The sequence below is a fragment of the Camelus ferus genome, chromosome 33, assembly GCF_009834535.1.
Source record: "Camelus ferus isolate YT-003-E chromosome 33, BCGSAC_Cfer_1.0, whole genome shotgun sequence".
Classification (NCBI taxonomy): domain Eukaryota; kingdom Metazoa; phylum Chordata; class Mammalia; order Artiodactyla; family Camelidae; genus Camelus; species Camelus ferus.
In genome coordinates this window covers 8339650-8367532 of record NC_045728.1, presented here as the reverse complement: position 1 = coordinate 8367532, position 27883 = coordinate 8339650, and the positions used below count along the sequence as shown (strand labels likewise).

The 27883-nt window shown below is 41.5% G+C and overlaps 2 protein-coding genes across 4 annotated transcripts in view; one reads left to right on the top strand and one right to left on the bottom strand.

The window, feature by feature from the left end:
* BSX (brain specific homeobox) overlaps nt 1-27883 on the bottom strand; it is a 149331-nt gene that overhangs the window by 97456 nt on the left and 23992 nt on the right. The window contains exon 4 of the mRNA XM_032472685.1: nt 8952-9060. The gene's annotated coding sequence lies outside the window, so the exon portion shown is untranslated. The remainder of the gene's footprint in view (nt 1-8951; nt 9061-27883) is intronic.
* The window catches only part of JHY (junctional cadherin complex regulator), a 50810-nt gene that overhangs the window by 15482 nt on the left and 7445 nt on the right, over nt 1-27883 (top strand). For 2 of the 3 annotated variants that reach the window (XM_032472684.1, XM_006180278.3), the window contains exons 2-5: nt 1129-1645; nt 15280-15396; nt 21510-22165; nt 26222-26516. In XM_032472684.1, the coding sequence (XP_032328575.1) occupies nt 1129-1645; nt 15280-15396; nt 21510-22165; nt 26222-26516 (1585 nt within the window). Of the gene's footprint in view, nt 1-1128; nt 1646-15279; nt 15684-21509; nt 22166-26221; nt 26517-27883 lie in introns of those variants that run through there. The other variant, XM_032472683.1, reaches the window with a different exon arrangement.

Below are 27883 nucleotides of genomic sequence, written 5' to 3'. Positions count from 1 at the left end.
ATTTAGCAAGACATGGGAGTTCGGGCTTTCTGCTCTAGTTTTTGCTTTACATCAAATCAAAGAAACCTCAGTCCACATTAAGAAGCCTAAATTAGCATTAGGGGCACCATTAGTTTGTTTACCCAGCATAAAATTATGTCCTCTGTAAACGGGAATATCAAATAGCATAAAAAGCCTGGATGATTTACATTTTCTTTTTGATTAGAGGATTGCGTCTTCTGTACTCAAGGAAGGAAAATCTCTCCCATTTAGCTTTTGAAGATCAAAGGGGCCATTAAATATGCCATATTACCAGCATTTTTTTCCTTTTTTGGTTGACTAGGAGGTGCTTTACAAATTGAGATCGTCATGGGGAAAAGGGAGGACTTTATTTGGGGTCATATGCCCTGATTATGGACCAGTTCACTCCCCTCAGGCAGGACCCTACGTTTAACCTTTTATTCAGATGGGGCTGTCCTACAGCTTGAAGCGAACGCTGACCTGTCTACCGAGTTTTGTGTGCATAGACCTGGCGGCCAAGAGAGTATGAAGTAAGAGCTTTCAGTGAGCACCTGATTCCAAATACGAGGGATCTTTCTGTAACACATTCGATAAAAATCTTCAAAGACTAAATGATATGACAGGTAAAATCACTGATAAAGGAGGATGAACCTCTGTAGGTATTCAGTCGCTAAATCTTGCCGTCCTCCCACAAAAGGAGCAGACCGAGATGTTGAATTTCCCTTCCTGGATAAAGGACTAAATGTGTATATCATATCACCAGCTAAGTGTGAAATCGGTTTTTTATCTTCACCAGCTTATTACTTACACAACTTATCCTTGAACCATGGTGATGCACTAGTTTAACATTACGGACATTGGTTTTTCAGCCGTTTCCTGGCATTTGGAAAGTAACTGCCCTCATGTTTTTTCCATGTTTCAATGAAATTAAATAGTTAAGACTTTTTGCCCTCCTGTGTTGTGTGTAGGTCTAATCTGAGCCTGGGATGTGTCTTTAACGTTGTAAGATAGTAAAAGGAAAATCATAGGAGGAAGATTGAGATTGATTTCAAATAAGATGATCAGCTAGAGAGAATGAGTACATATATTTGGATTACGCACTTGACATTTCTTTTCTGCTTTGGACAGCCAAGAACCCACAGAAGACAAATATTCAGACCTCCGATATGACCCGAACTGGAAGAGTAAGAAAGAGGAGGGGCAGCTGTTGTCCGTGGACGCACTGCCGGAGTCTCTGGACAGCTCTACGGAAAATCTGACCTTGGATCTACTTTACCCTTCCAAGGAGGCGTGCATGGAACTCCTGGGGGAAAACGGCGAACAGAAGAAGAGCCCACAGAGCGCAGCCTCCTTACTTGGGAGTGAATTTTTAAGCCCAAACTATGAGCATGGCACCCATCACAGTGAGTGGTTTTCCGAGCCGAGCTGCAGTGACCCGGAGGAGAAGTCCAGCAACCTCTCTCAGTACTTGAAGAGTTCAAGTTCACATAATGAGGTGTTCCTGCCATCCCGCGGCCCTCGGCGAAGGAAATCCAAACGATATTTTGTGGAAAAAAACAAGCTAACTTTGGGATTACCTACTCCAAAAACGGACTCGTATCTTCAACTTCACAATAAAAAAAGAGGGGAGACTCACCCAGAACAGGTATGTAGCAGCTACTTAAAAATCCCTTCTGAGCACTAGGCCGGATTTTGCCTTTGTTTGAAATGGCTGGATGTCACTTCCTCTGGGATGGTGGTGCCACTGCAACCACCTGGCTGAATAAAGCAAGCACCCTCCACCTTGCCCCTCTTTGAAAAGTGAGGGTAGTTATTCTACACATTCTTAAGAGCAGAATAAAAGCCACCAGTGGCTTACAGTGCTGTAATTCAATGATTATATCCAAAATGTTTCCATTCAAGGAACCATAGGATTTTTTTTAAACTGTATTCTCCGTTATATAAAACACAGGGCTGAGGGTTTGATTCCCTGTGTTGGTTGCCTTGGTTCCCACTAAGGCACTAGTTTTCAGCTTTATGAAATTCCTCCAGTACATTGGAGGTGACAGGACATGATGTCAGTAACAGCAACTCACATACAGAAGTGATTCTCAACTGAGACTCTGTATACATAGCGGATGTTAGTGCAAAGGGGGCAGGGTACAACATTTTTAAAAAATTATTATCCCGGTGGTTCTATTGCCTTTCCACCTCTCACTGATAATCACTACACCGTCTTTTATTCTGTGCAGATGATGTAATACGATTAAACTTTAGTCTCTCCATCTGTAACACTGGAATAATAATAATACATGCCCTCTCTTATCTGATCATTTTGAGAGTAAATTCTATCCCAGATGACGGATTCAAAACCTCTTAGAGCCAGTAAACCCAGTTCTATTTCACAGGCACACATAAAGATCACATCGGCACACCTCCTAGTGGTTATGTTCGTGACGTAGAAAAGAGAGAGACTGGATCAGTGCACCCACCACCCTTACTGGGGAAACAACTTGAAATCCATCACCTACTAATGTGGGATCAGCTTCAAATATGAAGAAGTTGTTATCACATTAAATTGGGATGCCTTAGACCTATTCCAAATTCAAGCTGGTATCATTTAGCGTGCCTAACCTCTTCTAAACTGTATTTTCTGATTGGAACAAGAGGGATGAGGTGGATGAACATTTGTAATTTTTTTTTCTTTAACTGAGAAACTTCCTTTACAGTCTTAAAAGATTGTCACATCCTTGCCTTTGTAACTAATAATGAAACAGAGGAATGGGTGTAGTATATTTACTTGATTATCAAAACAGATACTTAGCTGAATTCAAACAGAATTTTCTACACTTTTGACTCAATTTCAGTTGTTAATGTACTTTGCATAAAACTTATGTAAAATTCTGAATTTTGCTTGATTGCCCACTTAAAAATATAAGTAAATTCTGTGGAAAAAAATGTTTATAGCCAACAGTTTCTCCTAGACAAGGACAGTATTTTTCCTTTCTTTTTAAATGTGTTCTCAAAAGACGAGGCAAACGTGAGACCAAAAAAAATTGTATTTCTAATAATAAATGTGAAAAAAGATTTATTATAAACTCTTCAACTGATTTCCTAATAGCTAATTTTTCTTAATAGTTATAACTTAATTTACAGTCATCAGGGTTTGTTGATTGTCAGTGATTCCATAGCATAATTTTCTTCTCATTATGCTAAACTTTAAAGCTTCTAAAGTTTGCCCAGTCTTTAAGCTCATGACTTATTCTTTAAAGTGGCCATTGACTTTGTCCACCATTTTCCCCAGGTTCAAATGTCTAAGGGCTAATTGCCAATTATATTCAAATTCTTTCTTCACCATTTTCCAACATATATTTCTTTCATCTTACTCCTATCTTTTAAAAAAGGATATAAGTTAATTTGCCCTAATAGCGATATAATGATAAGTATAACTTGTTTACTGAATCATAGTCAGTAGATAGAATGATGTGTTCCTTTTAAATCATAGTCTATACGTGAAGCATGTGCAGGTCTTTCTGTCAGTACAGGTTATATGTTCCCTGATGGGCGAGAATTATGCTTTGTACTCACTGTTCATCTTCATGGTAATTAGCCCAACATACCGTAAGGGCTCAGTAAATACATGGGAAATGAAAAATGTCCATCTTCCGTCACCTCCAAACTTTATTCTCTTGAGTATGATTTGAAGTGTATGTGGAGGAAATGGTATTTCTAGTGCAGTGGTTTGAAAGCCTGGCTAGATGTTAGGTTCACCTGAGGAAAAACCAGTGTGATTCTCAGCTGCACCCAGACCAATGTCCACCTCTGGGTGAGAGGCTGACCCTGAGGATCTTTTTTTTCTTAAAGACCCTCAAGTGATTCTCATGTGGAGCCAGATTTGAGCAGCACTGTTCCAGACTAGAGCAGTGGTTCGCATCCTTGGCTTCAGATTGGAATCACCTGGAAAATGAAAAGAGTATTGGTTCCCTGGCCTGCAACCCTGAAATTCTAATTCATCTGGGGTTCACTGTAAACATGGGGCGCTTTCAAAGCTCCCCAGCTGATCCTACTGCTTCGCCAAGACCGAGAATCACTCATCTAGCACGGTGGTTCTCACACATGAGAGGCATCAGAATCATCTGGGGGGCTTATCAAAACAGACAGCTGGACCCAACCCAAGGCTTTCTGACTCCATAGGTGTAGGGTGGAGCCCATGGACCTGAATTTTCTACACAGTTCCAGGCCCACACTTTGAGAATCATTCATCTTCTTTTTTTAACTTTAAATTATGAACTCCCCCAGGATCATGTTAAAAATGCAGATTTCGATCCATTAGGTCTGCAATAAGACTCAAAAGTGTGCATTTCAACAAGCTCCCATGTGATGCCAAGGCTGCTGGCCCTTGGACCACAAAGCAAGAACAGGAAGGGTTTTTCAGAAACCTACAGTAAAGACTGTGTAAGTCAGTACTCACAGACCACTGGTGTTTGCAATGGCTGATAGGATTATTGTGCTGATCTGGGGGTGGGAGGTAAGACGTCACGGGGGCAGGTTTGGAGGCTGTTTTAGATTAAGCAGCATCCATCTGGAAGATTTTCGTATTTGAAAATCCGTTTTCTCCTACTAATTTCTTTCAAAGAGATGACAAATGTCTTACAACTAGAAATACTGAAAGGATAAATGACCTCTGTTGTTCAGTAAATAAGTAAATGTCAAATTACCATTACACAGCCAAGAAAGCCCAGCTTTTTAATACACAATTTTGTTGCAAGCATCTACGCCCAGGTGAATCAGACAGGGACTTAAGCAGTGTATTGTATTCGGGACAATTTGAAAGTAATTCTAAGAAGTTCACAATGTCACAGTAAAAATGCCAACCTTTTTAAAAAAAAATAAAACTTGAAAAGCTGATTATTAAGTTCACATAAAAAACCCAGCAAGAATCATAAAGAAAGCCCTGGAAATTAAGAGTCATGAGAGAGTCTAGCCTTACTAGATAGTATTGTATATTTTAAGCCTCAATAATTAAGTAGTAGGGTAATATTTAATGTATATACAGATAGGAAAATGAAAGAACAGAATAGAAAGTCTAGAAATAGAGCAAAATTAGTGTGAGAATATATGATCTGATATTATGATTTGATAAAGGCAGGACCTCAAATCAATGAGGATATGATGAGTGATTCAATAAAACAACTAGCTAGACATTTGGGGGGGAAGTTAAGTCCATATCTCATATCATATAACATGATACATTCCAATAGATCAAATATTTAATTTTTAGAAATTAAACCAGAAAAAAACCAGGAAAATTTTCCTGTAACCTTGAAATTATTCAAAATCCAGAATCTACAAAAGACTGATAAATTTGACTACAGCTGACCCTTGAACGACATGGGTTTGATCTGGACAGGCCCACTTATTTGCAAATTTTTAAAAATAAATACATATAATGGTACTATACAGTCTTCAGCTGATTGAACTCACAGATACAGAACTGCAGATTTGGAAGGCCAATGATAAAGTGACACATGGATTTTCAACTGCATGGAGGGTCAGCACCCCTCACCCCCACTTTGTTCAAGGGTCAACTGTACATAAATATCAAAAGCTTCTACAAGAAAAAAAAAAGCATAAGAAAGTCAAAATATAAAGAACTAGAAAAAAATTCTAATTCATAACACAGACAAAACACTGATAGCATTAATATATAAAGAGCTCTTAGAAATCAATGAGAAAAAGACCAATATCCTAATATAAAAATTCACAGAAGATATGAATAGATCATTCACAGAAAAGTTAATGCATATGGCTATTAAACATATGAAAAGATATCCAACCTTGGCCATTTTAAGAGAAATGCAAATTAATACTACATTGGTATTCTATTTTTCATCTATAATTAAGCCAACAAAATGCCCAAAGTTTGATGAACCTATGGGCAAAAAAGTCCAGTAAAGCTGGTGAGAGAATAAATTGGAATAACTAGTATGGGGGACAGTTTGTTAATATCTACTTAAAACACAGATACTACATACATTCCTTGAGAAAATATAATGCATAATAGCCAAGAGTATAGGCTTTGGAGCCAGGCTGATTGACACTGCCACCTGCAAGCTGTCTGACCTTGGACAGGTTGCTTAACCTCTCTGTGCTTCAGTTTCTTCATCTTTAAAATGGAGATAATAATAGTACCTTCCTCATTGGATTATTAAGATTAAATGAGTTAATATATGTAGAGTGCTTAAATGAACGCCTGGCTTATAGCAAGCACTATATAAGTGTGAGTTATTATTATTTTTTAAAATTTGACCCAACACCTTCCCCTCCCAGGAATGTATCTTAGTTATATGTGTACAGCTTGGAAATGACCCTTGAACAAAGTCACCCATTTCATCCCTATTTATACTAGCAAAAGATGAGAAAGTACCCAGCTGTCTACCATTTGGGGAATCTTAAATTACAGTACATCCATATAACAGAGTACACTGTAGCTGTTAAAAAAAAAAAATGAGATGTTCCCCATGAACCATTATGGACAACCTATCAGAATTTGTTATTACTAAGAGAGAAGTAAAGGTGTAGAAAAGTATATACGGTACAAAAAAAAAAAAAAGTGGAGAGGAATAAAAAATCAACATATCGTATTTTCTTGGTATACATAAAAAACAGAAAGGATGAACAGGTGGTTCATTGTAGAGGGGAAACAGGGTAGGAGCATAGGTTTCCACTTTATACCTTTTCATATCTCTTTGTTTTTGAACCATGCCTATGTATTTACAATATACAGCATTTTGTAGGAGCTCTTGTAACTTTACACCCCGATTGCTCAGTCACCTAAGTTGCACTTTTGCTTGTATATAATGGCTCAGAGTAGAACCACTGATTTTTAAATTCACTTGCTCCACAATCTTTTCACCATTTTTCATAGATCTGTTAATCTTACATTAAAACATGCTGGAAAAATTACCTTTGAATACATTATAAGCTCTTAGTCACTTGTGTGGGGTAAGGGACTGATATAAAAACCATCACACACTAGAGGGCACCTAAGTATCACAGTCGGCCAATAAATTCACTGGCGAATATTCGGTGCTTGCTTTTATTCGTGATTTGTTTAGTAGCCAGAATTATTTGTCTGAAACTCACTGGAATGTGAGTCAATTCATGATCTGCCATTAAAGGAAATTGTCTCTTGGAAAATGAGCTACCTTTCAACTTGATTCTAATGTGACTTTGAAGACTGATGAAGGTGAAATTTAGTACGGGCTCTGAAAAGAGCAGTAAGTCCTTTATACATGTCATTCTTTTCTTGTAGTTTCTTAGAAAGAAATCAACAGATGCTTTGCAATGTGAATATGGAAAGGTATTCGATCACCTGTAGACTTCAAGGCAATATAAAGCCCTACAGAGAATCCACTGCCCTTCTGAGGATCAGCACATCTTTAAGGCTGTTACTGAGCCAGCAGATCAGCCAACAAGTATTTGTTGAGTACCAACTATATGCTGGGTCCTCTCCTCTGTGCTAGGGAGGTAACAGAAAATAAGAGGTGCAGAGCCTAGTCTTGAAGGAACTCTCATCCAGTCATGTGATGGGCAGAAAACACGTAACAACATAATTTCAGGCACAGAGAAGCACCTCCAGGGAGACTGAATCAACCTCACTTAAAGTAACGAGGAGGATGTCACTGGTATGTTTAGCTAGGTGCTTGGGGAAAGGCTCTCGGAGACGAGAATGGGTAAGAAAGAGACTATGTAAGCTCTGGGGGAAGGGCTTGGGTTGGCCCCAGCCTTGGTAGCAGCGTTCTCGCCTGGGGGCAACACGATATAGTGGGAAGAAAGATGAAACCAAAACAAAACACTGTTTGGATTAAAGCCTGGCTCTTCAGTGTGCTGGGTGGTACCACTAACTAGATGTCTGAGCAACTGACTGTTTGAGCCTTGTCTTCTGCATCTATTATACGGGGTCAGTTTCTGCCTGGGAGGGTTACTGGAAGAATTTATACAAAGCTCCTGACATGTCGCAGACACTCAGTGAAGGGAAGCTGTTATTGATTGATCTTTTTTCTTTTTTCAATTTTGCCCTCCGTAATCACAAGAGCACTTACTTATGACTGTATAATTTAAATTAAACTTTATGGTTTTTCAATATAAAACATTTGTTAAGGCAGCTTTCTTGTATGCCCTACTCAGCACTTACACTGCTAAACTACCAATTCGTATGATCTGCAGAGTGACACTTCATTAATTTCACATTACTGAAGAGGGATCCGTGAAACGAAAACTTTCCCCATAACCGAAGCACGCCCTTTCGAAAAACTAGGTCTTTAACTTAACTAATCTTGCCGACGGATAGCTTTCCAAAATGTGCCGGGTGTACCTGATTAATTCTGAGCCGTCCTGCCCAGGCCATACTGCACCATTCTGCCATAAAGCCGAGAGCCACGGTGGTGGGAACCACCCTTTGCCTTTTTACCAAATGCCCCCCAAATGCTACGACTCTGTGGTCACTTTTGCTGCTGTCAGTGTATCTGCTCTTCCGGAGCTCCTGGCCAGGTGGGAAGCAGACCTGTCAACAGTCAGGACCATGTGATAACTGCTGTCCCCGAGACATGTGCAGCCCCAGAGGAACCCAGAAGAAAAAAGGCGCAAGCCTGTCGACGGAAGTCTGAGAGGGCGTCACAGAAGACGCAGTGGCAATCACTGAACTGATTCTTTAAAGAGAAGTAGAAGGTAACAGGTGGGGTTGCCACAAAGGTGCTGCAGGCAGAGGGGGCACGTGGGATGCCCTGAGGGCCAGAAAGGACACTGTTTAAGCAGAGACCTGCGGGTACAGTAGGAACCACCAGGGTGCTGGGCAGGACCTGGTGGCTGGTTAGTTAATCCAATAAAGCGGTTAAAGCAGATTTGACAAATGATGACCTTATATGTTTCATTCTAACTTAAAGTTTATAAATATACACTGATGCACTAACCTTTCATTGAGGGGCCCGGCCTTTCTGTCAGTGCAGAGTCCCTGGGTTGGAGCTCTGCGTTGGCTTTCTCACGTCAGTTTGAAAGATCTGTGATTCCCACTTCTGATGCCTTGAAAGCAAAGTGAAAACTTACAAAGCGTTTGGAAACCATCTAAGAACATAGTCTTTCTAGATTTTTGTGACTGTTTCTCCTAATCTTTCACAGCAGCCCCCTCCCCAGCTGTTACTCTGCCATTTGCTTGATTGGGTCATTCTAAATTATTTTAACTTAGTTTTCAAGAAAACAACTCTGTTCATATTCAAATTTCTCCAGATTATCTAATCTTTAAACAAAGTTCATAGTTTTAACATCACGTGCGGCAGGAATAGACAGGTTTGGGAACACACTCCTGGTAAACATACAACTCGACTAGTGGAAGGAGACTTGCCGAGGCACGCCACCGAGCAGCCGGCCAGCCTGCGCGTTCGGCGGTGGGCGTCAGTCCATCTCAAGGAAGGACTGGAGTGTTGCTTAATCCAGGGAGTCAGGAGAAGGTGGGTACGTCCGTGCTGAGTCTGACTAGGTTGTGAGGGTGGGAGTGTGGGTATTCAGGCGAGAAACAGGCAGGGTCCTTTCATGCAGACCTTTGTATGTCAGTTTAAAGTGGGGGCCCTCAGAATATGGTCCCTGGACCACCAGTGTCAGAATCACCTGGGAACTCATTAGAAATACAAATCCTTGGGCCCCAAATCACATTCCCAGATCTCCCGAATCAGAAACTCTGGGATGAGGCCTTTAAATCTTCCGTAACACGCCCTCCTGTGATTCTGATAACAGCGCAGGCTTTAGAATTGCCGCGAGAAGGGGTCAGGCCGTTCCTCTACACGACAGGGAGTCACTGAAGGACCCTAGTAATGGAGCAGCCTGAATTGTGGCCGTCTTGGTTGTGTTACGGAGAGTCCAGGCTGCTAGCTCAGCTCACCCATATTCATACAGTTTCCATGAGACATTCCAAAAAATCTCTTTTGCATTCTTGAAAATGGTTAATTGCTTCCTTCATTTGCCTATAATTAGTACGAGCTTACTGTGCATCAGGCATTGTCCTGAGTACCTGGAATACATCCGTGAACAAAACAGACAAAAATCTCAGCCCTCTTGGGGCTAACGTTCTATTAGGAGGAGACGAATAACAGACAAAACTGACGACCAGTGTGTCAATCAGCGATGTAAGTGCTGAGCAGAGAAAGGAGGCCACGCAGAAGGATCGGGGGTGCTGGGCGGCGGGGGGATTACAATAAATAGGTCAGGAAGGAGGTGAGAGAGGGCTCCATGCAAATATTTGAGGAAAGCTTTCCTAGAAGAGGGAAGGACCGACACAGAGGGCTGAGGAGCTGGGGCCGAGCCAGCGAGGACAGAGCGGAAGATGGGATCCTAGTTTCCACTGTGTTCTGCTGACATTCAGCCACCTGGCTTCAATATAAACCACAAATCTAGCCAGAGAGACAACAGATCATATGTGTTCTGGTGTAAATAGAGCGTTCAGTGAGCAATGCAGACTGATGTTCTCGCTCAGTACTATATACTGAGCACGTCTGTGCCCGAGCCACCACGTAGCCAGTGTGAGTAGGGCCCCTGATGCTGTCCAGCCCGGCACAGAGTCCCTCCTTTTCCTGTCTAGAGGGGAGAGAAGCATAACGACCAGGGTGATGCTCATCACCCAAGGGAAAGTACAGGGTACGAAGGCCGCCAGCTCAGGTGCATCTGCTGTAACCTCCTCAGGGGTGTCAGGGAGGGCTTCCTGGAGGAAGTTCTTTCACCCAAGACTAGAACAATAAATGAGATTGGGTCAGAATGAGTGAAGTGAAGAGGAGCTTCCAGGCAAAGAATGACGACCTGTGCACAGCCCTAGAGATAACGGTGCACGTGGCCTAAAGCAGACCTGAAAAAGGGCACATGGGAGAGAGCAGGGAGTGGAGGCTGAGGAGCCGAGGGCTCAGGTTTACAGACCCTAAAAGGTTAAGGCCAACGGAAAAACACTGAACGGCTGTCACATAGGTGACTGGCATAATTCGTGTGGGGGTGTTAAAAGCTCAAGTATCTTATCCAGAAAGTGTATGTAAAAAATTATATATCCAGAGGTCCCGGTGTCATCAAATTCTTCTGGACCCCGTACCTGCTAAATACATCATCGAGTTTTCTGTAGGGGTGGAGCGGGTGGCCGACAGCAGAGCCAACACATTTCATGTGTTTTGTCTCTAAATAGCTGAATACTTAATACATATCCCCAGACAGTTCGCACAGCTGTACGCAGCGCCCATGTGGCAGCCTGACAGCGGCAGGCTGTTTGTATTGTCAGGCCCACACCTCCTGTGCTGGCCGTGTGTAAATGCTGGCGTCGGTGCCGGTGTAAGCAGGTGTAAACCAATACAGAGCAAAACGTATCAGAAATAGGAGAGTTAATACTATTAAGACCACTCACTAGCCAAGCGAACAAAGAAATGCTCACCGAATCCACTGATTATGCCCCAAAGAGAGGGATTAAATACCACATGCACTGGAATGATGGAAAGCGAATAGCACATTTAGAAACATAGGACCCTCTGGCCTATTTTAATTTGGATGCGTGCTACTTGTTAACGCCATCAAGGAATGAGACTTAACAAGGAACCTAATAAATTAATGTGAGGCTCCCCACAACATCTGAACATCGGTTTATTAATAAAAATATCATATAAAGGGGGAAAAAGGGACCCAAACCTCCAGTGACTGCAGGGCTTCATGGTACACATGCTACTTAAACGTGTTTCGACGTATGTTTCTACAGATACGCACTCATTCACATACAGCTCTTGGTAAAGCATCAACTTTTTCTGTGGCGCTGACTCTCTTAGAGCCTGATGAGTTTCTTTGAGAGGAAAGGAGCAGCTCAATCTAGCTCCGCGGTGCTCCGTGCGAGTTGCTTTCCTCCATACAAACCCTCACTTCAAAGCCGGGAACATAATGTACAATTTTTTAATGGCTCTAGACCCAGGCACTCAGGCGCTCTGCTCTGCGCCTTACCTCAGTGTAAACACCTCATCAAGACGGCCCGCACTCCAACAATAGCAGCTAAATGCAATTCGAGAACCACAAGCCTTTGAAGTCCGCCCAGCAAAGGCCGGTTTTCCAGTCTGGGATAATGACGCGCCGTGATTGCTGTCTTTGTTGTGTCTTTTCGGTAGAGAAGCAATTATAGGCCCCAATTTAACAGAATAGACATTACACAGCTTATGATGCTCAAAATGCAATTTCATTTGATCATTTTCTCGATTTGATTGGTATTAATAGAATGGTTCACCAAGGGGGGAAAAAAAAAGGAATAGCTGGCAGAGGTTGTGTCCCATTTCACTTTCAAAGAGATAATGTAGAAGTATGTTTCACTCACCCGGGGCCTCACCGCGGGTGATTCAGACACTGAGTTCCACCAACACAGCCTGTGGATGGAAACACTGTGCATCCTGCATTCTCTAGGGAAGGAAGTGAGGGATGGTGTATTTTCCCTCTGTAAACTTTTTATCAGAGCTATATAAGGAACCCCATCACTGTTAATCAAACAATTAATATCACTCGTGAAAAACCAATTCACAGAACGAAGGCTCCTTCACAAAAGCCAGGGAATCAAACCTTCTAATGGCATATCTAGGAATCAACCTGACTTCTCTTCTCTCAGGCTCCAGACAGCAGCTTGTCCAAGACACTGTGTGTTTGAGGTTTGAAAAAATGATTATTTCCTCTCCTGCTTAAGCAGCCTATTTAGATCTTTTTTTTTTCTTTCCTGTCCTGACCTTCATTTCTCCTTCAGGACAGAATTGATTTTTCTTTTAAATGAATTGTGTTCCTGTTTAACATCATGGCAATAAGGGATTGAAGCCTTTGAGAAAATGACGAGAAAAATTGTAAAACCTAATACTTTTGTAGTCATCCAGGGTTTCTCGAACCAGTGAGGGGCTGAGAGATGGAAACATGAGAAGAATCATTCCTTGACCTTGAGAGCACTGGTAGCTCCACACTTTCCATTCCAGCACAACTTAAATTGTTCCACAGTGTTGTGAAGTTTTCCATTTGCCGAGTAGGTAATCACTCAAAACCCGCTGATTACTTACATTTGTAATCCAAAAATTCCATGATCCAACAGTACACTTTGTTCCTTGTCTTAGCGGGGACAACTCAAACGTGAAAAAGGTTTATTTTCATTTTTTTCCCATTTTCAGGTCAACCTGTAGGCATTGAAACTTTCACACTGTCTATTTGCCTCATCTGTGCATATGAGTATGGTAATTGTGATAGGTGGGCATTCAGGTAGAGACAGGGTTTAGGGTTACACCCAAAACAAAAGAAACAAAATGTCTTTCCTGTGCCAGAGAAGCCACACTGAGTGGTAAGGGCTGAGGCTGTCTTCATCATCAAGTGCCTGCTTCCTGCTTTAACAAGTATTCTTGCCTCTTTCTGTATTGACTACTAGCCTGAGTAAGTCCGAAATGAAAGCAGCAGCAGAGGGAGAATCTAAACGCAACCATGACTGAGTGTGAATCCCATGTTCTTTCCAGGGTTACACCTTGGTGGTTCTCACACTACACATCTCACAAGGAGAAATTTAATAAAACAAGTATAAAATCCTGAATCTAAATGTTTTAATTAAGTACATCAGTTTAGAAAGAGGGAGACCAGCCTTTGCCCGTGAAAAAGCAGAGTGGCCACAGGACCTCGATCTGAATAACCTGTCCCGGAAGGAATAATAAAAACATCTTGAGAGAGTTCCTCTAAGAAGAGAAGGCTTAGGGAAGACATCTTAGTCAGCTTCTACCAGGTTAGGGCCGTTTTCCTGAAAGATGAATTGGCTTATTCTATGTCACTTCAAAGGGCAGAAGGATAGAAACGACAGGCAGACGTGTCTCTGCTCTTATAAAGGAGAGCCCTATAGCATGTAGGTTTCTCGAGGATGGAAAATATTGTTCATCATTGATGAAAGAGAGATTCAGAGAGCTAACATTTCACTCCAGGGAGTGGTTGGAAGGACCAGGTCTCCCGCAGAAAGAGACTTCACAAGCCACCTGCGTCCTTCTCTCTTCCTGAGTCCATAGGAGACCTTGAAACCTTTACGAATACTGACAAGCAGGTAACTCTGGCCTGGAGAAGGGGCATGTGATTAGGCAGTGAGTGGATGAACATCTACCAAGGATGGTGCAGAAGTATTAGAAGCTGTACTGGACAACCTCCAAGATCTTCTCCAACATTAAGATCATATAACTTTGTTTGCTTTCTGAAATGCTCCCCTGTGGTGAGAATTCTACATAGCACAGAGACAATCTAATGCCTTGATTTAAAACAGGTAGCCCGTGGAGGCAGTGAGGGCCTCCAAAACTTGGGAACCTAAAGCCCATGAATAATTTGGGGACCTCAATCCCACACAGCTCCCTTCAACATGGGCTGCAAACCTGTATGCCGATTAGACCCACCTGGGGAGCTTTTAAAGTATGAGACCAATATCTGGGGCCACCCCTACCCCTGAGTTTCTGATTTAATTGGTCTGGGATGGGACAAGAGCATTAATATTTCTAAAAGCTTCGTAGATTATTCTAATATCTAACTAAAGTTGAGAACCTCTCATCTACATCATTCTAATTCATTGGGTGCCAAAACTACAAATTCTGCAAGTCAAAGATGACATTTCTAATAAGTGAACGAGTTTAGCAAAATTGTTAAGGGTACAGTCTCTGGAGTTAGACTGCCTGGTTCCTCTGCTTACTGGCTGTTGATTCTGGGCAAGTTACTTAACCTCTCTGTTCCCCAGTTTTCTCATGTGCAAAAAGGGGATAATAATAGATACACACCTGGTAAGATTGTTGTGCGGACTAACTAATGTGTTACTTACTAAGTAGCTCAGCACAGCCAGCTCCTGGCATGCCACGAGTGTGCACTGTCTATTAAATAGCTACCTCTGTTGTTCTTCTCATCATCTTGGAGGGTAGGATTATTTCGTTATTTCATTAGGCACAAACATCAGTTGCAGCATCCAGCTTAAATAACTTCTAAAATCAGGTCCCCTGAGTACGTATTGAGCATTTAAAGTAATTAGTAGTTTGACCTCAAAGCACCAATTCTCACATCATCTGTGCAAGAGAACACACTGTTAATTCCTGTTTTCCTTGGGAACAATCCAGGTCCCTGAGGACTGAAAGGAATCCTTGAAGTGAACAATAAATAAAATGCAGCCCTGCCGGACATTTTTCTAGAGTGCACAGACTTGAGCCCCATGGCTCGAAGACTGAAATGAATCCGCTTACCACGCTGTATATGTTTTACCCTCAGATCTCCTACCCCGTCCAAGTAACTGATGAGGAGGTGTCTACTCAGAACGCCAGAGAGATCGGGAATGCCGCCGTCGACCCTGAAGACAAATGGCATCAAAAGGCCCAACAGCTAAAGGTCACCTGCTAGACTGAATTTTAAGTGTGTGTCAGGGGTTACTGCTGAATCTAAGTGATGTTTGTGCCTGACTGCTTATCACTTAAGGGTTCATTCTTATGCCTGAGAATAGCTACCCAGCTCCTTCTAGCTAAGAGTGACTTCTGTCCACCCAGGACACGACTTCTCAGCCCACCAAGCCTACGCACTTTTCCAAGGTCCTCTTTCCTAAAGGAAAATCATCCTCTCACTCTGCAAACATTCAGAAGAATGGCATGGAGAAAATGCAGAGGCAAAAAAAAAATCACACTTCCAAAATGCTGAACAGCTCTGTGCTGCTCCCCAAGCCTGCTTCCTTTTGGAGCTGTTGTCAGTCACATGGTATCCGAGGTGATGGGGACATCAGCCACTGCCTCTGTTTCTTTTGTACCAACTACACTATAAGCAACTTGAACCTCGCATTGGTTGTCTCTCTACATCTCCTAGCAAACGCTTTGCCCAGAGCTGATGCTCAGCATTTAATGGGTGATTAAGGCAGTATTTAAAGGTCATTGAGTGAATCTCCCAGTAAAAATGGGCCTCATTTCAAGAAATCTTTTTTGAAAAAAAAAAAAAAAAGTTTTTTGAAAGATTTACTTTCACAGTATCTACATATTCCTTAGTAAACCTACTTTAACAATGAATAACTCTTACTAATAAGAGAATTTCTTTATGTGAAATTAAAGTAATTCATACAACAAATATTTATTGAGTACCTACTATATTACAGGTACCAGGTTTTAGGTGCCTGGCCCCAAAGACGTGTTTAAAAAAAAAAAAACTCTTGAGAAAAATAAATACAACTTGATGAAAGATCTTTTAAAAAAAAATGGTTTGTACCCTTGGGGAGCTCAAAACTTTAGTGGTAGTGGGTGGATAGTTATGTAATCATTATAATGCCATGATATGAAGGTAGGTGTAAAATACAGTGTAACTAAAAGATTCTAGCACCTAATTCTGCCCTTAAAAGACAGGAAAAGCCTCCTGAAGAGAGACAGCATTTGAGCTGACCCTAGAAAGATGAAGCACAGTATGCCAAGCAGACAAATGGGAGCAAGAGAACATAGTATATCCTGAGTATTGCCTATAGCTCAGTAACTGAAGGGGGAAGTGTGAGGGAGGGGAGTGGTAAGACATGGGGCTGGGCAGGTTAGCTAGCGGCCGGGGAAAGGCTTTCTGTATCCATCAAAAGATTTTAGATTTTATCCTACGGAGAGCAGGACGCCACTGGCAAATTTTAAGCAGGTTAATGACATCACGGGTCTTGCACATTGGAAAATCCCCTCCAGCCCAGGTCTGAAGAATAGACTGGAAAGGAATAAGATGGCAGAGACAGCGAGGTCAGTCAGGTGACTTTGGCTGTCATTTCTGCAGGAGATGATGTGAGAACTGGAAGGGTGGCAGCATTCATTCTGTGGGTCACACACTCCACGTACCATCAGCCCACTTTTCAGTACAGCAGATGTATTGTATGGATTAAGCTCCTTGCAGGTCAGGACAGTACTCGCTCCCCCTCAGCCCTTGCCTTGAGATGGTCAGGAAGTGGAATTAACAAATTTAGCAATTGCTTCAATACAAGGTAAACATGGCAGAGAGAAACAGAACAGTTTCTAAGTGTCTGATTAGCAGAACCAACACCACAGAGGAAGAAAAGGAGAGCTTTGGTGCTGGGAATGAAAGAGGAGAGGGCGGGAGGCCGAGGGTGGCCTGATGTTGAGTTTAGAGGTGCCTAGGAGCGTCAAGGAGGACCTAGAACTCAGGAGAGACATCTGAGTTAGCCCATGTGCATTTGCATCAGAAGAATTCCCTGGTGGGTCACAGCTGTGGGAATTGCTGATCTGGCCCAGGAATTGTAGGTGGTGGGAGAAGAGAGGAGGGTCAAGACGAGGGTCCTGTAGAGGATGGTAAGGATGCTAAGGGTGAGCAGAAGTAGAGAAGAAAATGTAAGAGACTACGAAGGGATTGCTGGAGAGACAGAAAGCTGACCGGAATAAAACAGTGCCATAAAACCTGAGATATGACAATTTCAAGAAAGAGAAATCACTGAACGGAGTCAAACTCCGTACCACACAGAATATAGTACAAAGGTACCATGAGAATGGAATGATGCACACAAACTCACATATTCAAGTCTCAGATGATTCAGACAAATTCAGTAATGATGATACAAACATTAATTACATAAATGATATGTATTTCTGTGTTTGTCTACATATGGACAGAGAGATGCAAAAAGAGAGAGAATAATGAAATGTGGCAAAATATTAAAAGGTGGTGAATCAGTGAGCCTATTTGGGAGTTCTGTGCTGTTCTTGCCATTTTTCTGAAAGTTTGAAGTAGCTGTGTAGGTTTCAAAAAAGTGGGAATTTAAAGAAAATGGTTACCACAGGATTTAGCAACTAAGAGGTCCCCGGTGGGCTGAGCCAAGCAGTTTCAGGGGCATCATGAGAGTACGTGCTCTCCTGCAGGGCAGAACAAGAGACGGGACGTGAAGCCCAGCCTCCACGTAAAGACGTCTGGCTGTGGATGAGGAGATGAGATTTCATTAGAGAATGAGACCAAGGGAGGGACTGTGTCATTTTTGTAACAGAAGAGGCTGATACATGTTGACACGCTGGAGAGAATGAGAAACTGGAGTCAGGACAAGAGAAGAAAGAGGGTATCCTGGAGACACGGTCCCAGAGACAATTTAAGCCTGTGCATTTTCACTTTGAAAATACTCAGACTTGAGGGTCATCTTCATCACTGTCTGTGTAAGTGCCTCGTACATGCCTGGGATCCTTGCTTCAAGCCGAGTGATCCCTCATCCCTTGACCTGTCCACGTAAGTCTTGTCCAGAATCATTTTGTGCTCTCCTGGGAATCTTCACAGGCTTCCCAAATCCCACCTCCATCTTAGCTAAGGGTTGGACCCTGACTGGCCAGTGCCAGGGGGCACACTCGCTCTAGCAGAAGATCTTCCTGCCCCCCACCCCTCAAAGGAGCATGTTGTCCCATAGGAAGAGAAGAAAGTTCCCCCAATTAAGTAAGGGTTCAAAAGGATGAAATAGGGTATTTTCTTTCTTACCTCTGAATAATTCTCCAATAATTCTTGACTCTCTAGACAAGGTCAAGAATTGATAGTGTGAGAGAGAGGTAGGACCTGTGGCTGATTAACGTCAAAGTTCTTGTCATCACATCCTAAGTAATCGTCCCACCGTTCCAAAGAGCTACTAATTGGTTTTGCCTTCAGCACTAGCAACAGAGCAGTGCTGCTTTTACTCACCTGGAGGTAGAGTCCTTCCATACCAGCGCTGAAAGCTACAGCCAGTTAATGTGTTCTCTGAATTTTCTTAGTATTCCCAGATTCAATGTATAACTCAGACTCAAAGATCCTGGGTTTTGTTGTTCGCACACACCACAGAAACCTCTCTGTGTGAGAGCTGATCTGGGGGCCCAGGCACGAGCCCAGGTGCCCAGGGTCAGTCTGGGGGACTAAGAACAAGAATGGCTTTTGTTTTAAAGCAAATGAACGTTTTGGTTGCGATCAAAGCACACGTTGTCCCCTCTGCTTGTGCCATGTGAACAGGAAAGTCCGTGAAAGAGAAACAGCCAGACGCTGCCTTTCACGGGGTTGGGGGCAAACTTCCCTTGGATGGCACAGTATGAAGGAGCATTAATAACTAAGTACAGATCTTACTAAGAAATTATCATCCGGGCATTAGGCCTCAGGAGTCCCCAGTGCTGATGCTCCAGCCACAGGACTCTGCTGGGTGTGTGTGCTGGGAAAACCTAGTGCCATTAAGCAGTTACTCTGAGTGCATGTAGCACGGACTGGTCGTGAGTGTTGGTAACAAAAGAACCCCAGAGAGAGGAGGGATGAAATAGAGGATTTCAGTGCTGATGGAGATTAAGTAGCCTGAGAACGGCTTTTTGTATATTAACTTCAGGGAACTCGGGTCTTGCCACCTAAAGAGTGACACCTGATGCCTCAATTGTAGGTAATAAATCTTTAGTAAACCTCAGATCTCAAGTAGGCTGCTTGCAAGGCGAGAGAAATCACATCAAGCCCATGAATGTCTTTCTATCCCGGGGGCACTGAAATGCCATCCCTGGGCTCTTACACATATGTGAAGAGCAGATTTAACACTTGAGACAATTGAAGTTTCATGGAATGATGAGTCCTTGGCCTTGTTGACAAAGCGCCCTGTGAAGAGTACGATTGTAATCTGAGCTGTCAGCAGCAAAGGTGTAACATGATTAAGACCAAGTGGCAACCCAAGGTTTTGGGTCTGGTACCCTAGGGAAAAAAACAAACTCCTGATTGGTTTTTTTGGTGGGAAGGAGGAGAGACAGCTGGGACAGGCACATGTGGATGGCAGCCAAAAAAGAGTTCCTGGTCACTTCTTTTTCTAGCAATTAAAAAGCTGAACAAATATTGAAAAGGAGGACATTAACAGCATCAATAAATATTTATAGTTCACAGCAACCGGGGGGGGGGGGGTCTTTTTTTGACCTTCCAGAACAGTGATGAGAGCCATGAAAGGAGTCTGTGTTTCACGAACACACCTGTGAGAGGGTAAGATAGCACTTTTCTTCCAGCTCTACTACAAGCAAGGATGCTCTCGGGCTGTCTATTTGCAGAGCCTCCTTGCCCACATTTCCCCCAAGTGGCTCAATACACTGCATGAAAGGAAGGACCTTTCTTAACTGAAATCCAGAAAAGGAAGGTTTTCCATTTTGCAGCACCGCAGGTAAAAATTTAGTTTAGGGGAGCTAATCAAAACCTGGCCAGCCCTCCAGAAAGTTCAGATTCCAAAGAGAACACACTCTAAATTTCAAATAAGCCACTCTTCCTTTAAAATCTGACATAAGAAGTAATATTGCATAGCACTCTTAAAAATTTAATCACCTCGACTTCATCATTATGATGAGACTTCATTAGAAACAGAACACTATTGAATATTACACAGGAATAGGATGAGTCTTAGCGATTATACTGGAAGAGGGAAATAGAAGTTGAACCTACTGCAATAATTTGATCATTCTTCACAGCAAGCCAGAACAAATTCGAGCAAAAACACGATTTATTCATTTCAAAGTTTTTTTTTTTCTCAAACGATCTGGGTAACTTGCATTTTTCAATTTACGTTGCACAGACACAGGCCACAGAGGCTGTTCATATGCACGTTCAGAAAGGAAGAAATACACTGCAGTGATCGAACACTGAGGCATATGGTCATCATTGTTTTCAGTAAGCATTTAATCATTCTTTCCAAAGGCCTTAACTCAGCTAGTTTTTGACGAAGTAATGAGTGCTTTATTCCTTGGAAAATGTCTAAATGGCTGAGCACAATATAGTTACATAGTGTATCTATTATACCAGGAGTACATTTTGTTGTTACAAGACTTTGGAAAGCATAAAGACTGCCCTGAAATTGAAATATTTCCCCCAGATGTTTGATTGCCTAAGTACAGGCTATATTAAGGAACAGAAGCAAAACAACCCTTGTGGTTTCACAGATGTCCCGTCACAGCACAGGCTCCTTTATAATCCTCTGAATAAAATCTAATTTGTTTCATCTGGTGGAGAGGTCATTTCTAGCTTCCGACCTGTATGAGTAAGAAGATCTGATAATCTGAATTGTATTTCATACTAAATTTGTACTTGGTGGGTAAAGCAAATCACTGATGTTCTTTCTGGTTAAGATTTTTTTTTTAATATTCATCTTAGTTAAAATAAACTTGCATATTTTGATGCTGGTTTGCGCTTCCTTTGTATGCGGCTCTTTATAGGGAAAGCTGCTTCCCCCCTCCCCCTCGTTTGGTAATACTTCATTTTATAACATTTTAAGTCAAAGACTTGCCTTTAATATAATGCCCGTTCTACGCTATTCCTTTCTTGAAAAGTCATAACCTGACATTGCCAGGAGGAATCACTCTCTCATTGCCTGAAATTAGGAAAGGACCCTTCCCTTTATCTTCTTTCAGTTCCATGGTCACTTTCCTAGATGTCTCAGCTCCCAGTTTAAAAAACAAAACAAAAAAACACTTATTTAAAATTTGTGAAGAGCACCGATCTTTTAACGTTATATTACCTAAAAATATCTTTTTTAGGATTACGAGGAACACTGGTCTCAATACGAAAGTGCAAAATCAAGCGGTGGTCCAAGAAGTCAATCTTCTGAACCAACCAACGGCCAGCAACCTTCCAGAAGACCAGCCAAGCACAAGCCTCGAAAAAAGCAGAAACACCAGCGTGGCCCGAAGTCTTTGGTGACTGAAGAGCTGGTTGTCAATGAGGGAAACCAGAATAACACTTCCAGGCAGCAGCAAAACCAAAGTAAGCCTGCTGATGCTTCCATGAAACATGAAACAGTTGTGGTGGTGAACGGCCCGAACGATGACTTACAACACTCAAGTGTTCTGAGAAGCCAGGGTCCCAAAGTAACCTCTGACAGATTGGCTCCACCACAGCAGGCTTTGGACAGGGTACTCCATAAAAATTCTACTGGGTATCACTCGATGACGAATGTTCATAGAGAAGGAGGCCACCAAGACCAAGAAGAGAAAAGATTTTTGTACCAGCAGCCACACATCAGCAGTCTTTCCAATATGGATTACCTTCATAAACTTACTAGGAAACAGGCATCCCTTAGCCAGAAAGGCTCTCAGTCTGTTTCTAACATAGATGTTAATGGATCAACTGAAAATAAGAAGCAACCCAAACAGATTTATGTGGAAACAAAATATAAGAACTTAGAAATATTATGGTAAGAATTCCCTGTTCTCAAATGGTTTTCTAGAGAAATGAGAGACTGCTTGAGAAACACAGGAGAGGGGGATGGGATGGGGCTGGGAGGGGGTTCATGGCCATGGTCAGGCAAGAGGGAAGATTCACCTCACAACATCCTTGGCTCTGATTTCTGCCTGAAATAGTCCACATTTGATGTATTTCTTTTCTTCTTCCCTGTCTCCTCTACTTTTCCCACTGTAGTTAAACCAGAGGTTGGAGGGAGAAGCAAAAGACAGAGGGACCCAGTCAAAACAGATCAGTGTATTTTGAAGTTTGCAAGTAATGTCTGGAGAAAACAAATTATCTCCAACCCTATAATGATCTATCCTAAGAAAGTAAAATACAGAAAAATATGTATGTGTAAAAATATCATTTACAGAAATGACAGCAATGATTGATTCTTTATTAAGGAGATGTTTAGGTAAATTATAATGTTTAATATTGTGCAACCATTAAAAATTATGCTTATGAGGAAAAAGAGTAAAGAGTCAGATACAACAGTTACATTTAAGGAGTATAAGCTCTATCTGCTATGTTAAAACGTGCACAGAAAATAAAAAATGCACCCAAATGTCAATAGTGGTATCTCTGGTGAGAGACATTGGGACTTTTTTTTTAACTGAAGTACTGTCAGTTACAATGTGCCAATTTCTGGTGTGCAGCACAATGTCCCAGTCGTGCATACACATACATATATTCGTTTTCATATTCTATGATTGGGATTATTTTTAATTTATCCTGTATATTTTCTGAGTTGTCCAAGTTCTCTACAATGTAGGTGCACTACCTGTATAATTAGAAAAAAGAAAAGTTATTTTAAAAATGACGTCAGGGGTTATTGAATGACTGGTGTAATTCAATCAGACGTCTGTTGCACAGCCGATGTGGCTGAAATAAGTCTAAAATGCTACTGAGGATACAAAAGAAGTACAATGCATGTGAACCTTCAAGGAGCTTATTTTCAAAGTAGGGAGATAACTTTACATAAATGAATTAATCAGAAGACTTCTGAGTGCTACACTTGGAGGTATGGAATGTTCCTTTAGTAAGATTCAGAATTAGCTTCCTAAAAGAGATAGTGATAGATGTCAGGCATTCTTGCCTTTTTTCCTGTCTTTAGAGGGGGCCCTTCTAACATTTTTGCCATTAAAAATATTTCATTTTTAGTAGGTATGTAGATAGGAAATTTCCTCCTATTCTTATTTCTTGCAAAGAACTTCCCTCATAAATACCTGCTTAATGTTATCAAATACTTTTTCTGCATCAATTTAAATTCTTTCTTCTTTAAGCCTTTAATGTGGCTAAATGTATTAATAAATTTTCTAATATTACACTATCCTTTTATTCCTAGGATTAACCCAACTTGTCATACTGTTTTAATAAACTGCTTGATTTGATTTGTTAACACTCACAAACAGAATTTGTGATTTAGGATTAAATTCACATGCAGGAAGTGGGACTGGCTTAAAATTTTCCAACCTGCCACTGGCTCCTTCTGGGTATCTTTTCAAGATTATACCAGCCTTAAAAAATTTTAATTCTCCCAATTTACATCCTTGGGGACACTTCATATACAATTAGAATTATCTGTTACTTGAGGATTTCATAGAATTTTCCTGTAAAACTATTTAGCTCATACGGGTTATTTGTTTGGTTTTTCATTTGTTGTTATTTGTGGGCAGATTTTAAATTACTTACATTTTTGTGTGTGTGATACTCACATATTTGGAGTTATTTCTACTCTTAATTTGTCCTTCCTAACCACCCTACTTTTTCTATGCTTCTTTGTTTTGTAATATCATCTATTGAACTGACAGAATTTTCTATTACTATTTCCCTCTACTGATTTGGAAACATATATTCTCCATTCTCTTTTTTTTTTTTTTTTTAACTTACATACCTAACTTGTCTAGAGTTAAATTAATATTTCTGTTATCCTCCAGACATAGTTGAAATCACTGGATTGTTCTAATCCAGTCACCTTTTGCGTCATACAGATTATTTTTGTCCAGCACTTTGTATCTCCAAAATCAACCATTGCTTTTCATTCTTGTTGTATGGAGTCAGTGTGATTTTAATTTAACCAATTGTTTATTCATGTCTTTGCCCCACACTCTTTCATTTTACTCTTTCTTCCTGAAGTAGAACCTTTAGAAGTTCTTTCAGCAAATGCATTTTACTGGTAAACTTGCCTGAAATTCCTCTGCTTTACTCTGTCTTGAATTATAGTTTAACCTGGTAAAGCATTAACCTCTTTGAAAACACTTTTTTTTTTTAATTTCCTGGCATCTGTACTTCTTTGAAAAGTCTTTTTTTCAACGTAATTACCTTTTTCGTTGTTTGTTTTCAGTTTGTCTTTTTTTCTCCTATTGGTTGTGAGATCTCTCCTTCGCTTTTGGTGTTCTCAAGCTTCACTGTGATGTGCGTCGGTTTGAAATTTGTAATCCTGCTTGGGATTGTCCTGTGCTTCCTAAATCTGAGGGTTCTTCTCTTTCATAAATTGTGCAAAATTATCACCCATTTCCCCTTTGAATGTTATGTCTCCCAAATTTACTCTATTTTCCACTCAAGAAAACCAAATGGCTGTATATTTCATTCTCTTATTCTAGACTGTGTTTCTGTTTATTTTCCATCTCTTATCTCTCTGTGCTTCTTTCTGAGAAATTTCTTCTAAATTTACAAGTCTTTTCAGTTTTGTTCAGTCTGCTCTTTAAAGTATCCACTGAATTGTAAATTTCAGTGATGGTGTTTTTCATGTCTAAAATTTCGATGTGATTCTGTTTAAAACTTTCCTGTTCTTTTTTGAGAATATATTTCTCAGGGTTTTGATTTCTTCTTTCATGTCTTTAATATTATGCTTACTTATGAGTGTTATCTAATACCCAGTTATCTTAAGTTCTTAGAAATCTACTGCTCCTTTTTGTGTGTCTGCTGACTCTCATGGTGGGTTATTTCCTCATATGTTGTAGGATTTTGGATTGTGAACTTATGTTTAACCATCTCATCTATAGACACCTAGGCAGGCTTGGGTGGGAATGTATCCTTCCAGAGGATTTTTATGTTTGATTCTGCCAGCTACTATAGGGGTATCCTTCCTCCAGGATCATCTTTATGTTAATTTCTTGATGTTGGATTTCCATGATTATGTGGGTAAATTTGAACCCCAAATATGGTCCCATAGATATTCACATGGAATTTTTTTTTCCAGTTCAGGGCCTAGACTGAGACAGATGGGCTTGCTTTGTTGTTTCTCCAGGCTGGTGAATGAGTTTTTCACTAATCCTCCTTTTTACTGAGGGTGTAGCTCTTCAAGGGTTACAGCCTTCATTCAGACATCTCAGTTGGGATTCCCTGCCTCACACAGGGCCACAATCTCACATATTCCACACAGTGTTACAAGTTGAAACTCAAGCAATTAGGTCCAAAACTCCCTCAAAGAAAGCTATACCTTCAGCTTATCCAAAATCTGCGTTAGTTTTAATTCTTGTTTAGTTTGTCTTTGAAGATTCCCTGTCTCTCTTACAAATTCAACTATATAGTTTAAAGTATGTTGGTTTAATCTAATCCAACATTCCCAGGTATTTTGTGGTAGGAAGGTCTTTGATTTTTTTAATGGTATTTTTTCTATTGTGAATGCATTAAATGACAGTTCTAAGTAAGAGCTAGAGTATCCTAAAGGAAAAAGAGGAGGACGTTAAGAAATTAATGTATTTATGAAAAGATTAAGCTAAAGGATATTAATTTGATCAGGGAGTGATAAATACATCAAATTAATGGTTCATAAAGACATGCTGAAAGTCTTATTTTTTAATTTAAATTTTTTTTTAATTATAAAATTATTTGGGGGGTAATTAGGTTTATTTTTTAATGGAGGTGCTGGGGATTGAACCCAGGACCTCATGCATGCTAAGTAGGCACTCTACCACTGAGCTATACACCCCCCACACTAAAAGTCTATGTATCCAGGTTTTATTAATGGATTTGTGCCTTTTTTTTTTTCTTTTTTTTCTTTTTTTTTTTTTTTGCTTTTAAGGAAATTTCATTCTTCCTCTGACAGCCAACCTGCTAGAGCCTCCCCAGACTCACAGCTTGCCCAGATAATGGAACAGCATCAGCAAGCCTTAACGCAGCTGACTGAGGTGCAGCCCCACGAAGGAGCCCTATCCGGCGTCACACTTCCACCCATACTGTCAAGGATGGAAAGTGAATCTCAGCTCAGCTCAGGGAGAAGCCAAAGAAACCAAATGAACATTAGCTGTAGCAACTCTGAAGGCTATCTGTTTCAACTGGAAAAAGGGAAGAAGCCTCGGAAAAGCAGCAGCATTAAGGTAATAAAAGCATTTTACCAAGTAACCTTTTATTTTGATAATACACATGGACGTTGATTTTCATTCCCTTCATCACAGGCTTGGAATAGGGATGGTCATTACTGAGCTGCGGCCACAGCTGGGTGGCCCCGAGTCCTGAGGAACTTCCTTACTTGAGCCCCTGCCACTGCGTGGAATTTCCCTCCCCTCCTCCACCTCCTCCTTCTCTTTCTCTTCCTCTCCCTGGAAGTTGCTGCTGCCAGGGATGCCCTTTTTTCCACCTCCTTTTTGCTCCATCTCAGGGAAGGGTCTACATTCGCAGAGAGGCAGCTGTCCTCCTATGGGCTGACTTAAACACCACAACCTCAGAAAAGCTCCCCAAGCCTCCCTCGACCCCTAGCCTAGCCTGAGACTCCCAGGTACATTCTCATATCCGAGAAGGGACAGGAGGGTTGAGTGAGTGGAAGCCCCGTTGCCGCTGCATTTCCCACTCCACCTCCAGTGCAGCCCCCGCCCCCTAAGAACTCTTCTGCTCCTCATCGCACCTCAGCTCCAGCAGGAAAACACCCACAAGAGCCAATGACTGAGCTTTTTCTGAAATGTTTGCTGATCTTTGCTGAGTCCTTTGTTTACTACCAGATTCACCATTACTACTAGCACCCTTGTGCACTAAACCTCCCCCTCCAGGTCTGTTTTGTTAAATAAGGGACATGGGGGTGGGAGGCAAAGAGGAAGGTTTCCAGGAAGGAGTGAAGGAGCACTGAGGAGCCTTCTTATGTCATGATGTTTCCATGGAAAAGTAAGTTACTTATGATCCCAGAAACGCACTTCTTCTCATTTATAGTGAAACTGGGGATTACCCCAGCTCCAAACGACAGCCTGGGCAAGAATTGGGAACCCCCATAGGATGGAGGAAATCCATGTATTAAAACCTCAGCTTAGTGCCTAGCTAAGCATAGACATCGACTAAATGTTTGTTTCCTTTCCCTTCCTCCTCCTCCTCTTAGTAGTTTGAATTCACGTTTTATCACGAAAGGCAGAGGAAAGTACCCAGTGCCCGCTGTATCACCAGACAGCGAAGGTCGGGAGGGCAAGGAAGAGGAAGACAGAGAACTTCCGGTCACTGCTTCCCAAGCCCTCTTTTCAGCTTGGAAAATCCCTCCTTGACTGCTTTCTTTCAGGGGTGTTACAAGTCCACAGATACCCGTTTTCTCCACCCAACACCTTCAGCCCACATCTGACAGAGAAGCACTCTTTTGTCCTGAAAGTTATTCCAGAAGCTCACATGACTGAGAACCGAGCTATTTGTATAGGTCAGCAGGTAGCCGGGGCCCCAGAGGGAGTCGTTACTCAGTCGTGCCGGCTTCCTGGTCACAGCAAATCTTGTG